Source organism: Brassica napus, chromosome C4 (assembly GCF_020379485.1).
Source record: "Brassica napus cultivar Da-Ae chromosome C4, Da-Ae, whole genome shotgun sequence".
Lineage (NCBI taxonomy): Eukaryota > Viridiplantae > Streptophyta > Magnoliopsida > Brassicales > Brassicaceae > Brassica > Brassica napus.
The window spans coordinates 7,503,398-7,524,790 of NC_063447.1; the positions used below are offsets into that span (position 1 = coordinate 7,503,398).

The window sequence follows — 21,393 nt, forward strand, 5'->3', positions numbered from 1 at the left end:
TGATTAACCCGGAGTTCTTAGGATGGAGGTTTTAGCAGAAGTTAAAGAAACTGTTTCTTAACTTTTAATTAAAAAAACTAAGAACCGGTTCTTAAATAAGGATTTTAAGAACCGGTTCTTAGCCCTTTTAGTTAAAAGTTAAGAAACAGTTTCTTAACTTCTGCTAAGAATTCCACTCTAAGAATTTCAGGTTAATCATAGTCTTAGGATCTCCAAACCATTGCTATTTTCACCTCTATAATATCATTTAGAAATGAAATTGTTGACACCCATCTCTATTTCTTCTTCTATAATAGAGATCTCTATTTTTTTCTCCATTTATAGAGGAAGAAATAGCATTCCTCTATTTTTTACTCTACATTTAAAGATTGCTATTTTAGAAGAATACATAGGAGCATATTTCACCTCTATTATAGAGTTCTTCTATTTTAGAGGTAAAAATAGCAAAATATATTGGAGATGGTCTTAAGGCATCTCCAACAGTACTCTATAATTTTCGTTATATTCAATTCTAAAATAAAATAATTTTATTATAAAATTGAATTTGCTTCAATAGTTAACTCTATAACGGAATATTGTTTTTTACTTTAAAAATAGAGTAAAAAATAACATTTATCTATATTTCACTTTACAATAGACTAATCATATTATAAAATAAATTATTGTAGAAAATCTAACTCTAATAGAATTATTTATTTTAGAATAAAATATAGAAAAAAATTATAAATTACCATTGGAGATGGTTTTACAAAACCACACAAATTTGTTCTTATCTCAAACATTTTATATATGGAATTAAAAGTTCCGACCTAAAAATATGAACTTTTAAATATAATTCTTCGTAGTGATTAAATATAACTAAAATCTCCCAAACTAGAAATTAAAGACTGTGTAACCCAACTACCCATATCATTTTCATCGTCATCAATCCCACTCTCTGCAACGACATCAACGCCAAAGATCACTGTCATCATCATGACCTCATTTTTGCCAATTTTTTTTATTATGGAAACACTAACTTTGTTAAATTGTGTTTAAAACGAAAATACAAAATCAATATATATAGTAATGAATTAAAGTAATCTATAACTATAAACTCGAAATATCTGACTTTTTAGGTTGTCCACGTCACTCTGGAAAGGAGAGGCTTTGTTGCCACGTGGCATTAGTAAAAACAGGCAACAACCGGGTTTATAACTTTATCTGGACTGTCTTTGATTTTTCTTATTGGCTTTTAGAATACAAAGACTAATTTTATGAATTTACCTAGGCTAGACTTTTACTTTTATCTTTCGTTGGGCTTTTAGTTAAACTCAGCTTCATTTTTTCTGAAAACGACGTAGCCACCGGTCTTGTCGATGAATGTTCCATACCATCTTCTCCGCCGCAGCTGTGTAACCGGCATAGGTTGTATTCAATCAACCTCATTTACGATTGCTTTAACACCACTGACCCACTACTTTGATAACCTTTGAAGAGTCACCTCCGTATTCCAAAAGACAAATCTGCAATAAGGAGCAAACGTCTCCACTTCGAGCTCTCTTCCGAGCCCTAATCTGAAGTCTTTTGCGGGTTTCCACATCTTCGTGGCTGCCATCAGTAAACCATACACGAGTCAGCCGCTAAAGCCCCCCCCTCCCCCTCCCCCCTGTAGAACCACCACATGAAACCTCACCTCCTAAACAATATTCGTGCCCAAATTCAGATCCACATAGTCGACGCCATATCACACCGGGCTCATCCAAAGAATCGCGCACAGAGACATCACTGAAAGATAAGGCACGGCGTGAGTAAAAGAAGTACTGACGCAACGATGCAGAAGATAAGGATATGACGGTAGAACAGGTCGAAGATGCCACAGTGGAGATAGAGCTTACCGGCTCTGTAGTAAAATTCCGGAAAAAAACTATTTGTAATTGTTCAACTTGATGCTCTGTTATACCTCTGCTTATGATTTACGTTTTTTATAAGTATATTCTTAGAACTAATTCCTTATCACCTGATTGATGAATTGCTTCCAAATAAATGAATTGCCTTCTGAGTACTGTCTATTTTGTATTGTTTTATGGTTTTCGGTTTTAGAGGACGAGCTTTGGAAGAAGCTCTCCATTCAACGAGCTTATAACATTTTAAGGACATGAGCGGCAACAAACATGGTTATAACATTACTGTGTATATTATATGTGTTGGTTAGCAGATATCATGGCGACAATGATGACAAAGTTACTAAGACTAAGTACTGTGTCTGGTAAGTTTCAACACAAGATGCGACAAGCAACGCCTTACTCTGGGTATGTACAACGCATCACTATATCTCTGTAAGTTTCCTTTGAAAAATGTTTTCGTGATGTGGCTGTGATTTCTCTCTTTGTGTGTATGTAGCTATACTTAAAGGATTCTCAGTTCAATGAAGTGGAGATAGAAGAGTATCAGTTCAGAGCGATAGGTATTGCACTCGTACTCGACAATGGAACTCAGGTTCTTCTATAGTTTTATATCCATTCTTGAGAAGGTCCTTCTCAGATCATTAATTGATGTATTTTTAAACCTACAGGTTACTAATCTATTTCAAATTCCAGGAACTCATTCTAATTTTTTCTTTGAATCGATTAAATTAATATGAACTAAAATCCTGAATGGTTTAGTCGATCACCGTAGAAACTTGCAGTTCATACACTTTTGCCAGGTTTGTCTGTTGACTTTCTTTGAAAATTAATCAATACTCTATTCAGAAATAAATGCTTAAATTTCTTCGACTTCAGCTGCCACGTTCAATATGTTTTCTTAAGCTGGATGGTTATGTTCGGCCTCCTCCTCGCTCTCTTCCCAACCAGTAAGTGTTTCAAACCACAACAGCAGATTTATATTGCAGTTACAAAACGAAATAAGTAACGTTTTGTTTAATATTTACACCTCACAGGACAGTTTCTGTTCTTCTCTGGCTCTTGCACAAAAGAGACTCTTTGATCCATTATACGATTAGTACGAAGATGATTTTGATTCACACCATCATCATAGATTAATACACACCAGAGAAAAAGCCATAAACTACCTCCATCATCATCATCGTCATCACCACCATCACCAACTCGCCATGGTGTCAAAACACATAATCATCATCGTAGGACACACCAGATACACAGACAACATCATCATCATGGGCAGTACGAATACATTTTGAAGAAGAAGCTTGATCGTCCTGACCACAACGAGTCTCACTATTACCAACAACTTCACCGAGTCCATAAAGATGACAACCAGAAGCAGCATAGGCGAGGAGGCAAACAGAGGCAACGTGGGATGTGATCGCACGTGCACATACAAAGGAGAGTTAAAAAGGCCATTGGCATGTGGGAAGAAACATATTTTGTGTATGATAACTATAGGTTTCACGGATCTAACTATCAAAAACCATAGGCATTTTTTTGAAATGACGAAAGCGTTCCTGTCTTCGATTTCCGAGTATCTGAAAAACTATAATTTACACAGGATTTTGTTTTGGTCCATACAACTGTAAAAAATAAAAATTATTACAAAATAATAATATTTTAGAGCATAAGAACAACAATAACATGTTACCAGTCCAAACCTAGACAATCCGTATGACAAATGCTTTTATTACAAGCAAATGACCAAATTTGTTTTTATAATTCTAGCACAATATGTATTGGTCTCGATTTTCTATTTCAGCTTTCGCATATGATAATCAAAATTAAACTACATTTTAAAAAAAAAATTACGAAGATGATAATTCAAGCTATAAAAATGTGAAACTCATAGAAAAATGTGTTAGTTATTCTTACCTTAGACTTCTTCAACAATATCAAAGTGAAATAAAATCACAAAAATAAATATAAACCATTTTTTATATATTTTTTTAATTTAAATTTTGTGTTCTTTTTTTCTAAAAAAAATGTTAGTAGTTCTTTCAACTCAAACCAATAAAATAAAACCACTGAATTTTATTATGTTAAATTTAGAATAATTTTTCAAATATTTTATAAAATTTAAATAAGAAATAATTTTATTATAAACTCACCCGTCCGTAGGGCGGGCCAACCCCTAGTATTAAGGTAAACTTTAGAAACACAAAGAGAAAAGTATGTGGTGATATATATCTAGTAATCTAGTTTATCTTTAATATAGTTAATCAAACTTTTGGCATCAGGCCCGACTCTAGGGTAGTGCTGGTAGAGCAAAAGCACAAGGTCCAACAAATTTTTCAAAAAATTTAGGTGGTTTTGGGGCTCTAAATTCAGAAAAAAGTCCAAATTTTTATAACAATTACTGGAAATTTTTTATTTAGCATCGGGCCATTAGAAAGTTTGAGCCGGGTCTGTTTGGCAGTATTGGAAGTGTGGTGTTCCAATGACGTCAAATTCCTACCAATATGTTTGTGTTGGTAGTTGCGTTTGGAACATGGAAAGAAATTGTGATAAGTATTGCCTGGTGTGTTAGTTATGTAGTTACATCGCCTGAAAATTGCTTTTCCAATATTAAGATATTGTTATTTTCGTTTATGTATATGATTATGCAATAGAGAACAAATACATTCATCGTAAAAATGACAAAAGCAAGCTTGTGGCTTGTTTTTTTTAAAAAGCACTATCTTGTTTTGTTCACATGATATTGACTGAAGCGCTTTTTTTTTGTTATTATCGCTCAACATAGGTCACGCATACTGAACGGAGGAAACCTATATGATAATGAAACGAATTAAATAAATGGGTGAATTTGTGAAATGATAAAGTTTGGGATGAAAATTAAGTGCAGAGCATTGATTTTGACAGAATTAAATATCTAACAATTAAGTTTGATCTGAGCCAGTTTTACCGTTGTACGTACAAGTAATCGGTAAAGGAAAGATGGTGAGATGATGTTGACCACAACGTGTATGGCCATTATTTACAAAAAACTATTATCTTAAAAGGGAAGATACACATTCCACGTCACATACTAGATAACCGCATACTTTTCATTGTGTTCAATAAATAAGTGGACAAAAATACCACTAAATACTAACCCCACTCACAATCACTAAATACTAAACCCAACAACAAAACATACATCATGCATATTCACTGTAAAATAATATAAAGGCCCTGTTCGTTTGTCAGTCGCTAGCGGCAGCGATCAGCGGCAGCGGCTAATCTTTTGTTCGTTTACCTATCGCTGTACGAGCGATCAAACGCGGCGGCTTATCGCTAGCGGCAGCAAAAAAAAATTTCAATCGCTATTTTTTCCAGCGTTTGTTTTATTATTTTAATAATGAACCCATTAAATGACAATGTTACCCTTGGTTTTTTAATGAAACTACTAATGAACCTAAACCTGAACGTAATATTTTTTAGAATTCTCTTGTCGCCGTCAAGCTGTAACGATTCTCAATCCTCCACTTTGATTCTGGCCCTGTTCGTTTGTCAGTCGCTAGCGGCAGCGGCTAATCTCTTGTTCGTTTACCTATCGCTGTACGAGCGATCAAACGCGGCGGCTTATCGCTTGCGGCAGCGACAAAAAATTTCAATCGCTATTTTTTTCAGCGTTTGTTTTATTATTTTAATAATGAACCCATTAAATGACAATGTTACCCTTGGTTTTTTAATAAAACTACTAATGAACCTAAACCTAAACGTAATATTTTTTATAATTCTCTTGTCGCCGTCAAGCTGTAACGATTCTCAATCCTCCACTTTGATTCTCTCCAGTGGCCAAGCTTGTTGGGTTTCTCAGTACTCCACTTCGATTCTCTCTCGCGGCCAAGGAGCTTCGAGCCGCGGCCAAGCTTGTCGGTTTGGATTACGAGAGACTGATAATGTCTACTTGGAGGAAAGTGTTGCAATGTTTCTTGAAGCGGTTGGTCAAGATAAAACTAAGCGGGTTCTTGCAGACAGATATCAAAGGTCACTAGATACAATACAAAGAAAACTTGATGAAGTTTTGAGTGCTCTTCTCAAGTTTGCAGCTGATACGCTTAAGCCAGAAGAAGGAGAATTCGCAAGGGTAAACCCTATCTTGAGGAATGATGACCGTTATTATCGATATTTTAAAGACTGCATTGGAGCACTTGATGGAACTCACATCTCAGTTCGTCCTCCAAGTCACAATGCAGAAGCATACAGAGGTAGAAAGCAAGAACCGACAATGAATGTCCTTGCTATATGCAACTTCAATATGATGTTCATATATGCATATGTTGGTGTACCAGGTCGAGCACATGATACCAAAGTGTTGACTTATTGTGCAAAGGAAGAGCCTAATTTTCCACATCCTCCTAATGGAAAATATTATTTGGTTGATTCTGGATATCCCACCAGGACAGGTTATCTTGGCCCGCATCGTCAAGTTCGATATCATCTTGATCACTTTAACAGAGGAGGGCCGCCAACAAACACTAGAGAATTGTTTAATCGGAAGCATTCTGGTTTAAGAACAGTGATTGAACGGACCTTTGGAGTATGGAAAGCAAAGTGGAGAATACTAGATCGAAAGCATCCAAAGTATGGTTTGACTAAGTGGATGAAGCTTGTTGTTGCAACCATGGCACTACATAATTTCATACGTGATTCACATCGAGAGGATTTTGATTTTGTTCATTGGGAGAGAATAGAAGAATATCATGCTCATGGTGATAATGTTGACGGTGATAATGTTGACGGTGATACCTCTCATGGTGATGGTGATGATGATGAAGATGAATCACCTGATGATAGTAGTGATGATGATGATCATGCTCATGGTGGATATACTCCTTATGAACCAACAGGTGATAGAGTTATGGAAAGTGTACGTGACTACATTACAAATGAGATGGGTAGAGGAGGTCGTTTGCCATACTAGAAAATCTTTTGTAATGCTTTATTTAAGTTTTATATTTACTTTAGACTTTGTCTTTATGAAACTATAATATTTCATTTGAGGTTGCATTTATATTTTTATGTCATTTATAAGTTTAAAGTAATTTTATTTAACGTTCAGTCATAGAGATAGCATAACAAACAACTTAGCAGCAGATCAGTCGCTAGCGGCAGTGATTACTAACCGAACAATCGAGCGACTATCGCTATGTCAGCGATACTAAAACGAACAACAACAGCGATATTTAATCACTGCAGCTAGTCGCTGCCGCTGATCGCTGCCGCTAGCGACTGACAAACGAACAGGGCCAAACTCTATCAACTAATCACTAAACTATACCCAGAAATATAAACTCTAATCCAATGTCCACACCAATTTTCCATATAATAAACTCAAATTTCATACAAGTAAGATGAATTACTATTCTATATGAGGCATATAGAATAGAAAATTTGAAAATGTAGTTGCAATCTAAAGATCATCTTACCATATTTCTCAAATATTGATATGACTATGCCATTATGGAAGGTAATAATGTTTGCCCCAATGTCAATCTCAATCGTACATAAACTAAACCCAATCAAATAATCATTAAACCCAATCAACTAATTACTAATCAATAAATAGAATAGTACAAATTGATGAAATTATGAAATTTTTATGATTGCATGCAAGAAGTTAATGCTGACCCCAATCCTAATTACCAACTACTAAATACTAAAATCTAAATCCTAATTACTAAACCCTAAACCTAAATAAATAGATTAAGCTAAACTCTAATCAAAGAAGTATAAACTCAAATAGAATGTATATAATATGGTTTACTATACCTAAACCTTTACTTAGTAAATCTAAACCCTAGGTATGAACCTATAAACTCAAATACAATCTTTTTTTTTTAACACACCCAAATATTGAAAGCACATTTACTTGGTTAGCATGTTGCATATCTTATATTCCATATAGTCTAAGTAGTATAGTAAACGAATGTTCCAAATAATCAAATTTGTCCAACACACTCGAACAATGAATTTCATATTACAATCAATCATACAAAATGACAAAAAAGACAACTATCAAATTTAAAAACATGATAGATTATTACATTTTTAAGGAGTAGTATAAAAATATGTCTCAAATAGTATGGTAACTTTACATAAATACTTTAATACCCCAATATTTCATAAACTAAATCCCCAAATAACATGTATTTCCATTTTACATGAGCCTATAGAATAGATAAGGTGACAAACGATATAGCACAGTACATATATATTGTTCAAATTTTGAAGAGTCTACAATCTAGATACTAAACTTTATCCCAGCCCCACCCCAACCCGTAAATATTAAACCCTAAACTCTAATCAGTGAACCCTAAACCCAAATATAAACCATAAACCCAAATAGAATGGAACAAATAATTAGCATAGTACATATTGGTGAATTTATGAAATATCTATGATTGCATGAAAGAAGTTAATAATGACTCCAACCATAACCCCTCACCTTCTAATTAGTAAACCCTAAACCGTAATCACTAAACCCTAAACCCAAATATCAAAATATAAAAATGTACACAATATTATGCAATATAAATCATATTATATAATATTAAACTATACAATATAAATCATAGTACGATTTTTACAGATTCAAAAACATGTAGCGATAGTTAGATATTAAGAAAATTACAAAATATATTTCTACACAAAATAGAACACTCTTTATTAATCGTCAAATGGAATAGAACATGATAAAATAGTATAGTAACAAAGAGGTAAAAAAACAACAAGACACATCTGGGAAGAAGAATTGGCCGCTGTTACTTCACGTTGTCGTGTCTCCTCTTCCGTCAGACAAGACACCATCAATTTCACAATCAGAGAACCCTTCAGTCACCCACCGAGAATGCAAAGACGCTATACTCCTGCAAAAACCAACTCCGATAATCGTGTCCGTCTCATTGCTTTCTCTCAAATCTGAGAATCAAACGATTCAATTTCTCGAGAAAGAAGAAAGGTAAAAATTACGGAGATGATGACGGAGCAAATACGGTGGCGACGATGAAACAAAAGATGATGATGATGATGGTTGTGCTAGTTGTACATGTAGAGGTGATTGAAGCTATGTGACAGAGATTTATGTGTTCGTCGTATAAAAAAATAGAAATTTGAGAGAGAGAGAGAAGAGAGAGAGAGAAGAAGAAAAAAATTATGTGTAGACGTGTGACTTTCCAGTGGACACGAGTTATTTTTAAAATATAATGATTATTAATTTTTTTTTCTGCAGGTTTTGTCATTTACAATAGAGGGCAATATGACAATATTACATAAAAGACACATGATACAGTGAAAAAATAGGGGTTTTAGTTATAGATTGAATTGTAATTTTTGCGGTGATTATACAGCCTAATTTTCCATAAATCTATTGGTTGTAAAAAAAACCCTATTGATAATGCCATAATGGCATGGTCCTTAATTCCGTCTCGCCAATGTTAGCGGTGCGTTTATCTTCAAATCAATCAATTGTTGCAAACATTTGATTCCAGGTAAGGAAAAACTGTTATTAGTCCGTCAGGTACTCTGGTGTGCTTCTGATTGGTTAGCCATTTTACTGATGTTCAGTTTTGTCATCTTTAGATCTTGACGGTATAAATCTTCTGACTCACCAACCATATGGATTGTATTTCATATCATTTCCAGCCATTTGTGCTGGCATAAGACCCACGTCTACTGTTTTAGCAGTGCATAACAATATAACAATGGGAGACTGTATCATAAACGTTTTTATTAGGAGCAACGCTTGTATATAGAAGAATGCTCAGTGGAGGTTAATATTTTCCATCAAATCTCAAATCGTTTGAAAGTATTATCTTTATCTTGTTACAAATGAGAACCATGTGAAAGTAGTAACCTCATTATAAGTGTTGTCCTACTTCCCTAGAAAAACACGTTTTCTTGCTAAGTTGGTGGAAAATAGCATTCATTAGAAATATGATCGTGTTGATGTGGTACCACGCCAAACTGATTTGCTTTAAGATGTCGACTATTTACATAGTCAACTGCGCTAAATCTTGCTAGAAGATTATGTCTTCATCTTTTCTTTAATTTTTATTGTTGTTATTGCTTGTTGATGATTCTGTCGATAGTATTGCGAAAGGTTGATCCATTTTGATACAAGATAGGAGTTGACCGACTCTTAATAATAGAAGTTTATTGTTTAGTAAAAAAGAGTGCTGTTGTAAGGAATTGGAAGATATGTTTGGGTTTCATCAACTATTACAAATCTACACAATCAAACATTCATTGACCTAAGAATATTTTTTCCTAGAAAAGTCACTCAAATCACTGTAGAAAGTTTGTCTTGTAACATGTTATGAACTGTTGCTCCTGTTTATAGCAATAAGCATAGTACAATCTTTAATATTTTTTTGATTTTTTTTCTTGTATGATTAATGCTTAGCTGAGATTATTGTTTTTTTCATGAGTGTAGGGTAGTAAAGTTAAGCGATCATGTAAACTTTGGCTAAGTAGGTGTTGAAACTGAATAGTAAAGTAAATGGTTTGACAAGTAGAGCGCCAAGTGACTAAGGGTTTGAACTTATTGGCTTAAATATTCTTTGTTGATTTTTAATTATTTTTTGAAGGAACCTAATTAAATATCTCAGATAGTAGTGGGGTTTAGAGACTAGGCGCGCATCTAGGGTTTAAAGAAAACGGTAGTATTGGCTTGGAGAGATGATTGTGACAAGAGGAAGAATATCAAGAGTTTTAAATAAGAAATTTTAAAAGGAGAACCGAATTTAGTTAGGTTTTACTTTGATTCCATATTCTTCATTTTTAGCCTGTCGAAAATTGATTAGATTGTAGGTGGTGGTGGCCTAGGGGGATATATATTTCCATAACCCGTAATAAGGGAATCTTCCTTTGTTCTGTGTCTTGTGTCCGCCTGAAACCCTGGGGTTCAATTTATGTTTGGATATATATTAAGATGTTAAACTTATATATCTTTCAAAAATAAAGATTTTAAAAATATATAAGTTTTATACATTTACCAAGTTGTTGGACAAGCAATCAAATCGAAAATATTGCAATATGTGACCGTAGAAGTCTCGTTCATCTATCTGTATCGCAAGTTGAGTGAATAACACATAATCTAGAAAAAAACTGTAGAGGATGATGACTCAACTCAGCCAACTTAAGATTATATAAAGAGGACCAAGCTTGCTTCTCATTTAAACACACACACACTCCTCAAAAATCAATTCTCTCTTGTAGTCTATTTTTTGTTTGTTAAATTCGAATATATGGAGCATAAAAAGATTGGTTCAGAAAATCAAGACTCGTACGATGATCAACAGAAATGGGTCCTTGATTCTTCTTTTGACAGCAAAGGACATGTTCCTCTCCGGGCTCGAACTGGCGCTTGGAGAGCTGCATTCTTCATCATTGGTAACAAAACTCTCACTAAGATTCTTATACAGAAACTTTATAGCATATACTATGAAAGTAAGGTATAGTAGCCCACAATTTAAATATTTTATTAAGGTATTTTGTTCCTTCTTCGCTGTGTAGCAATCGAGTTCAGCGAGAGATTGAGTTACTACGGGTTAGCTACGAACTTAGTGGTCTACCTAACAACAATTCTCCACCAAGATCTGAAGACGGCTATTAGAAATGCGAACTACTGGGCCGGTGTCACTACTTTGATGCCTCTTCTTGGAGGCTTTGTAGCAGATGCTTATCTTGGCCGTTACACCACTGTCTTGGTTGCAACCACCATTTACCTTATGGTAATATATGTTCTTAACTTTTTACCTTGAAGCAATTTTAACTCAAAAATATTCCGAAACAACGTTAAATTATTTTCTCTTGTTTCTTTGGGAGAACAGGGTTTGGTCCTTTTAACATTGTCCTGGTTCATACCGGGATTGAAACCTTGTCATCAAGAAGTATGCCTTGAACCTAGGAAAGCACACGAGATATCCTTCTTCATTGCCATATACTTGATCTCCATAGGTACTGGAGGTCATAAACCTTCCCTTGAGAGCTTTGGTGCTGACCAGTTCGACGAGGGTCATGTTGAAGAAAGAAAAATGAAGATGTCCTATTTTAACTGGTGGAGCGCTGGTCTATGTGCCGGCATTCTAACGGCTGTGATTGTTATTGTCTTTATTGAAGACCGGATTGGTTGGGGTGTTGCTAGCATCATACTCACTGCAGTTATGACTATATCACTTCTCATATTCCTCGTAGGGAAACCATTCTATCGTTACCGGAGGCCTTTGGGTAGCCCTTTGACGCCAATGTTGCAGGTCTTTGTTGCCGCCTTTGCCAAAAGAAAGCTTCCTGATCCCTCTGATCCTTCTCTGCTTCACGAAGTTTCCAAGGCAGAGTTAAACAATGGACGGCTTCTCTCCCACACAACGCATGTCAAGTGAGTAGAAATAACCCAAAATGTCCATGTTTTTCTTTTTGTTAAGAGTGAAATTTCACAGTCTTGGGTCCACAATCTTTTCTAAATCTAGAATCACAAAAGAACCAATCCTCATGTACTACTTACTACCATTACCGGTTTAATAATTTTATGGGCTCTAGAGCAAACAGAGCAAAAAAAAATTATAGCTTCAAAAATTAATATTTATTTATAATTTTATTAATTATTATTTTTAAAAATATTGTATAAAATTTATGATGATAATACAAATAAATATTCATATAAAATGCATTTTGAACTCCTTTTATTTCTTTTTTTTTGTATTAAATACATATATTAAAAATGTAGACCTTTAGCTATTAAAAAATGATGCTTCCTTCAACTTGGCATTTGGTTTTAGTTTTGGTATTTAATTTATTTCTCTTTGTAGTTTTTACTTTCTCATTTGATCATCTGGTTCTGGAATGATTGATCCTTGCTGGCTTATGGCTTTGAAAAAAAAAACTTTTTTGCTATTTGCGTAAAATTTTAAATTTATAATATTAATCAAATATAAAATAAAAAACTATTAAAAATGAGAAAACACGGATTGGTACTCTCGCACCGCTGCTTGTCCCCTACGTAAGCCGTCCCCGACTACCATTATACAATTAACACTTTGGTAATATGTCCATGATTATACATCTAAACTGATTCTTGTGTGGATTTTTTTCTTTTAAATTGCAGATTTCTTGACAAGGCAGCAATAATAGAAGACAACACTCCTCAAGCATTCCAGAAACAGAGTCCATGGAGGCTGGCAACGTTAACAAAAGTACAGGAGACAAAGCTGATCATCAACATGATTCCCATATGGCTCTCCGTGTTGGTCTTTGGAATTTGTGCTGCCCAAGCTTCGACATTTTTCATCAAACAAGCAACCGTCATGGACAGACACGTATCCGGCAAAAACAGCTTCACAATCCCTCCAGCATCCATTTACTGTCTCACAGCTATCACATTGATCATGTACGTCACCGTCTATGATAAACTCCTTGTTCCTTTCCTAAGACGCAACACGCAGAACCAAAGAGGCATCAATATTCTCCAAAGGGTCGGGATCGGTATGTTTTTCGCTATCATCACAATGATCATTGCAGCTCTAGTTGAGAAAAACCGACTTGACCTCCTTACCGAACAGAATAGACCCATGAGTGTGTTTTGGCTTGCTCCTCAGTTCATAGTCCTTGGCGTTGCAGAGGGGTTCACACTGGTTGGACTTCAAGAGTACTTCTACGACCAAGTCCCGGATTCTATGAGAAGCTTAGGTATAGCGTTTTACCTAAGCGTGCTAGGAGCAGGTAGCTTCCTTAACAATCTACTGATCACGGTTGTTGATTCACTAGCGGAGGATTTCTCGGACAAGCGTTGGTTCGGTAAGACCTTGAACAGTAGTCGATTGGATTGGTTCTACTGGTTGCTCGCTGGTCTAACCGCTGCCAATATGTGTGTCTTTATGATTGTGGCAAAGAGATTTCCTTACAAAAGTGTGCAGTCAAGCCAAGTTTTAGCTGACTCGTCCGTGTCCGATGCCTAAATAATTAATTTTTATAATAGTTCAAACATATCTTCTTCTTCTTTGTGCCTTCGCAATAATGATCATCACAAATTACAGACTTCTTCCAATCATAGCCTGCTTAATTAAAATATGTAATAGGTGACCCTCCCGATGTTTATATAAGAACATAAATATTTTAAAAATAAATAAAATTTTGATAGCCACAACCACAAACACTAGTTTTACAACAAACACCCGTGAAACATCAAAGCCTTGAAACCTTGTGTTTCTAGCGAAATAAAAAAATTATGTCCTGTAACACTTAGGTAGGACTCGCAAGAAGCAAAAAAAAACATCAAAACCAAAGACAAAGAAGAAGTCTAACTAAGCAAACTAAGAACTGGTTACGATTGCATGTGTCTTAATCAGTCTCCACCTCCACCACCACCTCCGCCACAGCCACCGCCTCCACCACCATCTCCGCCTCCACAGCCACCACCTCCACCTCCATCACCATCTCCGCCTCCACAGTCACTGCCACCACCAACACCTCCACCTCCGCCTTCAATATCCCCACCACCACCTCCTTCAGTCGCACATCCATTGCAAATGGCCGTAAGAACCCCCAAAGCAAAAATGACAACAAATAAGGTTATGACGATTATTGCTATAAACTCCATGTTACACAACACACGTTGAGGCTTGGGTTGAGAGCAACGATTGAAATCTCTACGCTAAGTATTAAGTCTCGATAATATATATATAACACATATTTTTGTATTTGATGCTTTCCTGTAAACAGATAAGGTGTTTAGTTTGCATTGACTTTTAAATATTTATATGTTTACATTCAAAGGTATAGTTTGCTTTTGTTGTACAAAGATTTAGTCATGGATAAAACTTGAACAAAACCTGTGAAGCTTTAACGCCAAATAATTTATGATAAATTTTGTAACTGGATTTGAATTCCAATTGTTTTATTAAGCTGAACCGATGTGACATCTTTCACACGGTCTCTGAACAGATACAAACATGAGAATATATATAAGTGCATGCACATTTGATTGACCGGTCTACTAAATTTTGGACTGAATTTATATAATCTTGGTTCTGAAAAAAATAATTGTTGTAGCTTCTGATTGATTCTTCTGGTTATTTATAAACTTCATCGAGAGTTACAAAATTTAAACGATTGGTGAATACAAATTTAGACGATTTATGTTACCTTTTGCACTCGCCTATTAAGTATTTATTTTTCCTCCAGATGCTAACTGGTTATATATATCCTTCAGGCCAAATGATTCAAAATTGATTATTAGTCTAGATTTTGTGGAAGTCTAGTTGGAGTTGCTTGTTCAACAGGCTAACAATGACAAGATTTCAACACAGGTTTGTGGAAGGATATTACATAAGAAAAAATTATTTTTATGATGAAAAGCATTCATTAAGTTATACCCCAAAAGGCAATTAGGAAGACGTCCCACAGCATAGGTTATTAAGGATATAATAGTTCACAGTTCTCTACAAAGGCAAGTGAAAACATTTATTTTTAATCTTAACAACTTCTCATCACTTTGATCTTATAAGGTCCCAACCAACGCTAAATTCTTCATGGAACAATGTAACCCGCAACAAAAAAACATAGTCAATAAAAAAGGTAAGTTAAGACAATAGTACATATATTAACATTACTCATCATGAGTTTTAGAAGATTAAATCCATACGTCCACATCGCTTGCCAGACGGGCGGTTGCGGATGTTACAGCGTTTAGGAATAGCGATTGCGACTCCAGGATTGATTCCAGCTTTCTTGGCCAAAGGAGAGAGCATGACAGCAGAAAGACAACGAGGGTTGGTTCTAATGAGAGCACCCACTTTAGCACAACAAACCGGTGGAACCTTACCCCTGGGGTTCTTTGTAGCAGCCAAACACGGGCTTAGGCTAGACGCAGCTTGACCAATGGGCATGCGACCACACTCACCAGCCGCCTCAGCGGAAGCCAATGTGATCAGAAGACTCATCAAAGCCACGGATATAAACTTACACCACTTCATGCTTCTTCTTATTTTGTTAAGTGTTGTGTTTAAGACTTAGTGCTTTGATGATTCTTATATAGTAGTAACATGTTTAGTGGGGTGGTTGTGTTTTAGTACGTGTACAGTTTATATTGAATCTTTAAACTTTTCCCATTATGTAATCATTTGGTTTTTGTTACTTTAAATTAGATTTCACCATGTGTTTGTTATATAAGTCGTTTAATTTTTGTACACTCTAAAAATATTTCTTTGCCTCTAAATCATTTTATTCATTACTTTTACAGCTCAACTACCACCTAGCGAGTTCTGTAAACATGTCGGAATCAAACCGAGTGAGCTACAACAATATATGGTTTCATAAGATTAAGACATACATTCATTAAGAAATGAGTTTTGTTTGGTCTTTTTTTCACTGACAACCGCTCAATCTCGCCCAATCCACAAACTGCATCCCACCGTAGATGTTATTAGCAAACCTTACACCAACGGTAAACGCCAAAGCCACAGGAGGCACTTTCTTGGCGAAAGGCGATGCTTCAACCACTCTCTCTAGACCATTGATGATCTGATAACGAGTATTCGAAGAAACACTCAAGAAGACACCTGCAATGAATGATATTACCATTGTCACGGAGATTAATGGTTTAGTAAAATGAAAGTGAAATAAGGTGGAAAAGACAAGATATACCCCAGAGAGCTGCACTCTTGATGAGAGGTGGTACTGGGATGTCTTCTTGTGATTTATTTATGCTCCTGAGAGAAGAGAGTGACAAACGTAAGCCACATCCAAAAACTAAGTCACAAAGAGGTGTGTGTTACCGTTTAGCAGTCATGATCAGATTAGCAATGCCTTGACCTACAATGCCACATCCAAACCCAACTGCACCATACATTATACCCTTGTAGAAGTACGTAGCAAGTCTCTGTTGAGCAGAGAATCTACACCCTGGTCTCTCAGCTTCAAACACGCTGCATCAGTTGAAACACACACAAACTTCAGCAACCGAGTTACAAGACGAGAGATGGTTAAGTATTTTCTTGAATGGAAAGGGATGTTGTTATACCTGCTAGGAAGCGCATTATAAGCGTTAAGCATGGGTCCTAAGAAGCCACTGGACGCAGATGCTTGACCGAAACGGACAAAAGGAGCCAACATACCGACAAGAGCAACGTTAACCACAACTCCAACGAGAAGATCAGCAACATACAACTCAAACTCAGCCCAGAAATCTTTGCCTCTCTTTTGAACTTCAGCAACAGTGGCACAACAAGAATCAATGACTATCTGAAACCGTCATATCAAATGTGAGTGTACAATGAGAAACTAAATGAAAGATTGGCTCTGAAAATGAAGTTCACTAACCTCAGTCCCTATTTTGAAGAGGAAAGATGGATCAGCCAACATTCTGTTGCGAAGCATAGACCATGATCTTATAGCGAACCCAAGCAGCCCAGCTGAGCTCTGTACTCCAAGAAACCAAAAACTCAAAATCCTTTTAACTCCATAAAGATAATTAAACACAAAAAGAGAAGAATGTACCTACCTGCAAATCCAAGTACCTAAGGAGAATCAATTTGCGGATCCCAAAGGTCTTAGCAGCCTCCAACATATCTGATGGAAGCGTGGCTCCTCTAGCTTCGGTCTCTCTCATTACCTCTTCAAATTTCAAAAGCGGTCCAAACTCTTTTTCTTCATAATCCTCTCCACCGTCATCACCTCCTCCTCCACCTCCACCACCGTTGTTAAATCCACCACTACCACCGCCACCACCATCACTTACAAGCTTCGCCGGTTCATCAGTTCCTAAGCTTCCAACATTGCCACCACCTTCTTCTTCTACAACTCCTTTCGTTGGTTCAGTAGCTGCAACAACACTAGATAACGGCTCAACGGGAGACTGAGACATGTTAACCATCAAAAGCCTCGACCTTTGCTTACTGGAAACACCATTAATCCTCAAAACAGGGACTTTCAGTTCCTTAACCGAACCACCAAACGCAAAGTCTCGACTGCGAATCCTAAGCGAAGTGACGTCGTTTCGTAGCTTCACGGCACTCGAGAACTGGCAATTTATTGCACACCCTGCCATTATCCTCTTTGTGTAACAACTCAAACAAGGATAAGTCGACAAATTAAACCGACAGAGGAGAGTGAAGACCAATCAAGGACTCTTCCAGACAAGCTTCTGCAAGACGGCTAGAAAAAACAAAACCAAAAATGTATCAAGAAACACAAAAGCTTTGTCCTTTTTAATCTGGAAATCTAGACAAGATCGAGAGAATGATGGGGGAATGAAGAGACCCAACGTATAGCGAAAATTTTCAAAAATGGAATCTTTCGTCGATAAGGATGAAACTCTTTACCTTGTATTGGCCAGAGAGAGAGAGAGAGAGGAGAAATAGACCACCAAAGAGACTGAGAATGGTGGTGACTGCAAGACCACTGTATTTACTTCTCTTCAATCCTTTGCACGTGCGGTAGCTTCTAAACACGTGCGGAAATGAAACCCTCGTCTGTCCTTTGTACCGCAGCCAGAGCATCTTTCCAAGTTTAAAGGTGTTTTACCCAAAAAAAACAAAATTTTAAATTTAACTTCAAAACTATTTATATTTTATGTTATGGTCTTTATATTTGTCATAATTAATTTAAATTCATAAATATTTTGTAAATAACTAGCACATATATATAAATATTAAAAAAATATTAATAAATAAATATTATATTAAAATATAAATTTTAAAATATAAATAACATAATTAATATTAAGCTTCATGGAAAACACCATATTATTCCATAAAAGTATTTCTATAATGCATATATGATCAACTACTGCATTTAAAAGTAAAAAATGAAATTTTTTAATACTTGTAAATACATTAGATCTGAACAAAGAAGTAAAAGAGGAAAATAAAATAATGCTAAAATATTTAACTTCTAACGATGATATTAATACTCTTGAATACATTCAATATGAACATGAAAGAATCGGACGAAAAGACATAAGAAAACAACAACAACCATCTTCGGTTACACAAAAATTTGTAGGCAGTATTTAGGAAATTTCGGAGGTTTCTCATCAAATTTACCTAGTGTTAATGTAATATATAATTTTTTGTAATGGTTATGTCTTCATGTAATTTTTGAAAAGTTTTTTTTATTATTTTTTGTATATTGTTGTTGTTTAAATCTAGTTTTAAAATATTTTAAATCTTATTTCAAATTTTATGTGTAAAACTTAAATTTATAAATAAAATTTGAAATATTTATGAGATATACATTTTTAAGGATTAAAACTATAAAATATTTAAGAATTATAAATGTAATATTTAATTGTAGGGACAAAAAATGCAATAAAAATATGAAACTTCAAATTTGAAGTTTTGAATAGTGAAACTTCAAATATTCACACTTCAAAACTTCAAATTTGAAGTTTTGAAGTTCCTTTTCAGAAAACAAAAAACTTCATATTTGAAGTTATAAAGTGTCTTTTGGAGATGGTCTTACTAGTTAATAGTTAGTTTGTACGGTAATGCGAATACGAGATAAATATTTGATAAAAAAATCCCTTAGAATTTCTAAAAATTTACACAATTTTCTAAAATTATTTTTATACAAAAAAATTTAACTGCAGAAAAGAACAAATGAATAACAAATATTTTTCTTGTTGTTTGTCATTAGTTTTCTTTTATTTCTAGTATTCATTTAATGGTCACCGATTAGAACTAAACTATATTTCATCAAATATTTTTAGTGAGTGAAAACTATATTCCATCAAATATTTGCTATATTCCAACAAAACGCTACAAAATCAACCGTACCAAACAATTTTACCTCAAACCGAAAAGATTTTGACTGTCCAATTTTCTAAACAACTAAGTTAGCAAATATTAAACAACCACTCAAAGACTAGTACCTGATTGGTTAAGTGGTGTAACTAGCAAACATTAAATTTTCAAACATTTCACTATAGTGTAAGCTCTAATAAATTTTAGACATTTCATGAACCAACCACTGAAAGACTATATCTACCATTTAACAATCAGATCAATGAGTCACAAAACGCTCTATTCAGTCCAGATAAACGTTTTATCGTCGTCTTGATCAAACCTGCACGTACTAGTTATTCTGCTGTTTTCCTTCTTATTTTGTTTTCTCCTAAACCGAGTTACATAATTCCAAACCAGAACTATATCGGATCGAAACTGATATGTGCGTATGTGCTTGCACTCTTCTTCTCGTGATTGGATCTGGTCAATACCGTGTGAATATTTCACATTGTTTGAACGTAAAAAAAAACGTTGATCTGAATTCAAGCCAAATCGACCAAGTCCACCCATTTAAATCTTTAGACAAATAGCATGTATATAACTATTTATAATTCTATATTGTTTTTAGTACAAGATTTAACATAGCTGGCATCAAAGAACTTTTGAACATTTACCATATGTATCAGAAAACAACTTTGAACACGTAAAACATATTTTTTAATATAGCTTTACGTCCGTAATGAAAACTTTTAATAAGTAAACTTGCGAAATTATGAATAGGTAAAAGTCAAAAGTCAATAAAACTTTACACGTTATTTGTCTACAAGAAAACTTCAGCAACAAACTATATATACGTAATAAGTATAGTGGGATAACCATTGCTTAAGATGGAGCCTTGGGTAATAATAATCATAGCTATTGCTTCTTGTGTTGGTGTTTTGATATTTATCGTGGCCTTAGCTGGGGGTCGTGATGGCAGAGGGGCCGGAGGAGGGGAGGATCATGGCGGAGGCCGAGAGGGTGAGGGAGGTCTAAGAGGTCGTGGTTATTCTGGGGGTCATGTAGGATTTTGGAGTAGCGGTGGAGGTGGCAGCAGCTGGTTTGGTGGTGGTGGAGGTTTTGGCGGCGGTGATGGAGGTTTTGGTGGCGGTGGTGGTGGTGGTGGTGGTGGCGGTGATGGAGGTGGAGGTGGCGGAGGCGGAGGAGGTTGCTGAGCTTCGGTGTTTTATATCACTTTAGGAAGAAGTTAATGCTCTCAAAATTCATAGTATTTATTTTCTGTGCAAATTATTACTTTTGTGTAGCATATAAAATTTGAATGGAGTATTGTATATTAGACTTATTGATTATTACTTATGTATATTATTTGTAATTCTTGTGAAGTTGGACTGATGTCCTATTTTGCTACACCGCTCTATATATAATATATGTGACCAATAGTATTATATGTTTTCATGATTTTATGTAACATGTTAATACTGTAGTCTGTAGTAGCACTATATATGATGTAGTTGGTTATAAATGTTTTAAAGCAGAACTATAACATCGAACACCGTAAATTATTGACTATTTTGAACAGATTAGAACATCTATGAATATCTATGCATAAACTCTAGCATCCCCAATTAAGGTAGTTAGAACATTTACTATCAACAGAGCCAGCCTTAGTTTTTACATAAGTACTATTTTTAATTTATAGACTTATACTAGTTGATACTTGACAAGGTTTAAGCTAATAAAGTTTTGGTTGTTTTGGACGT

At 35.1% G+C, this 21,393-nt stretch overlaps 5 protein-coding genes and 1 long non-coding RNA gene across 6 annotated transcripts; 4 read left to right on the plus strand and 2 right to left on the minus strand.

Moving 5' to 3' along the window:
• The first annotated feature begins 312 nt into the window (after positions 1–312).
• LOC125586431 lies at positions 313–3,568 on the plus strand. The gene is made up of 3 exons (XR_007322959.1): positions 313–2,291; positions 2,383–2,833; positions 2,921–3,568. It is a non-coding gene; the product is annotated as an uncharacterized LOC125586431 (long non-coding RNA).
• A 2,045-nt stretch (positions 3,569–5,613) lies between these two features.
• LOC125585762 (protein ANTAGONIST OF LIKE HETEROCHROMATIN PROTEIN 1-like) lies at positions 5,614–6,837 on the plus strand. The gene has a single exon (XM_048755416.1). It carries the CDS (start codon positions 5,614–5,616, stop codon positions 6,835–6,837), a length of 1,224 nt encoding a protein of 407 aa, XP_048611373.1.
• A 4,159-nt stretch (positions 6,838–10,996) lies between these two features.
• On the plus strand, positions 10,997–13,895 carry LOC111213673 (protein NRT1/ PTR FAMILY 5.6-like). Its single transcript, XM_022715485.2, has 4 exons — positions 10,997–11,306; positions 11,430–11,647; positions 11,747–12,291; positions 13,018–13,895. The coding sequence occupies exons 1-4, from the start codon at positions 11,162–11,164 to the stop codon at positions 13,865–13,867; spliced, it is 1,758 nt and encodes a 585-aa protein (XP_022571206.2). The 5' UTR covers positions 10,997–11,161; the 3' UTR covers positions 13,868–13,895.
• Positions 13,896–15,232: 1,337 nt separating this feature from the next.
• On the minus strand, positions 15,233–15,921 carry LOC106454694 (non-specific lipid-transfer protein 4.1-like). Its single transcript, XM_013896808.3, has 2 exons — positions 15,553–15,921; positions 15,233–15,454 (listed from the first exon to the last, which is right to left on the minus strand). Exons 1-2 carry the CDS (start codon positions 15,881–15,883, stop codon positions 15,438–15,440), a joined length of 348 nt encoding a protein of 115 aa, XP_013752262.2. The 5' UTR covers positions 15,884–15,921; the 3' UTR covers positions 15,233–15,437.
• Positions 15,922–16,107: 186 nt separating this feature from the next.
• Positions 16,108–18,383, minus strand: LOC125575579 (protein RETICULATA, chloroplastic-like). The gene is made up of 7 exons (XM_048754376.1): positions 18,230–18,383; positions 17,410–18,062; positions 17,229–17,327; positions 16,930–17,150; positions 16,685–16,834; positions 16,554–16,618; positions 16,108–16,468 (listed from the first exon to the last, which is right to left on the minus strand). Exons 2-7 carry the CDS (start codon positions 17,953–17,955, stop codon positions 16,275–16,277), a joined length of 1,275 nt encoding a protein of 424 aa, XP_048610333.1. The 5' UTR covers positions 17,956–18,062; positions 18,230–18,383; the 3' UTR covers positions 16,108–16,274.
• Positions 18,384–20,520: 2,137 nt separating this feature from the next.
• Positions 20,521–20,847, plus strand: LOC106453440 (glycine-rich protein 2-like). The gene has a single exon (XM_013895687.2). The coding sequence runs from the start codon at positions 20,521–20,523 to the stop codon at positions 20,845–20,847; it is 327 nt and encodes a 108-aa protein (XP_013751141.2).
• The last annotated feature ends 546 nt before the right edge of the window (positions 20,848–21,393 follow it).

Bases quoted from the DNA above. Each gene is read 5' to 3' on its own strand.
- LOC106453440 (XM_013895687.2), top strand. From the start codon at position 20,521: ATGGAGCCTTGGGTAATAATAATCATAGCTATTGCTTCTTGTGTTGGT.
- LOC106454694 (XM_013896808.3), bottom strand. From the start codon at position 15,883: ATGAAGTGGTGTAAGTTTATATCCGTGGCTTTGATGAGTCTTCTGATC.
- LOC125575579 (XM_048754376.1), bottom strand. From the start codon at position 17,955: ATGGCAGGGTGTGCAATAAATTGCCAGTTCTCGAGTGCCGTGAAGCTA. The intron at 16,835-16,929 runs GTATAACAACAT...CAACTGATGCAG, and splicing joins TATAATGCGCTTCCTAGCAG to CGTGTTTGAAGCTGAGAGAC. The intron at 16,469-16,553 runs GTATATCTTGTC...CATTCATTGCAG, and splicing joins CAAGAGTGCAGCTCTCTGGG to GTGTCTTCTTGAGTGTTTCT.
- LOC125585762 (XM_048755416.1), top strand. From the start codon at position 5,614: ATGAACCTAAACCTAAACGTAATATTTTTTATAATTCTCTTGTCGCCG.
- LOC111213673 (XM_022715485.2), top strand. From the start codon at position 11,162: ATGGAGCATAAAAAGATTGGTTCAGAAAATCAAGACTCGTACGATGAT. The intron at 11,307-11,429 runs GTAACAAAACTC...TTCGCTGTGTAG, and splicing joins AGCTGCATTCTTCATCATTG to CAATCGAGTTCAGCGAGAGA. The intron at 12,292-13,017 runs GTGAGTAGAAAT...TTTAAATTGCAG, and splicing joins TCCCACACAACGCATGTCAA to ATTTCTTGACAAGGCAGCAA.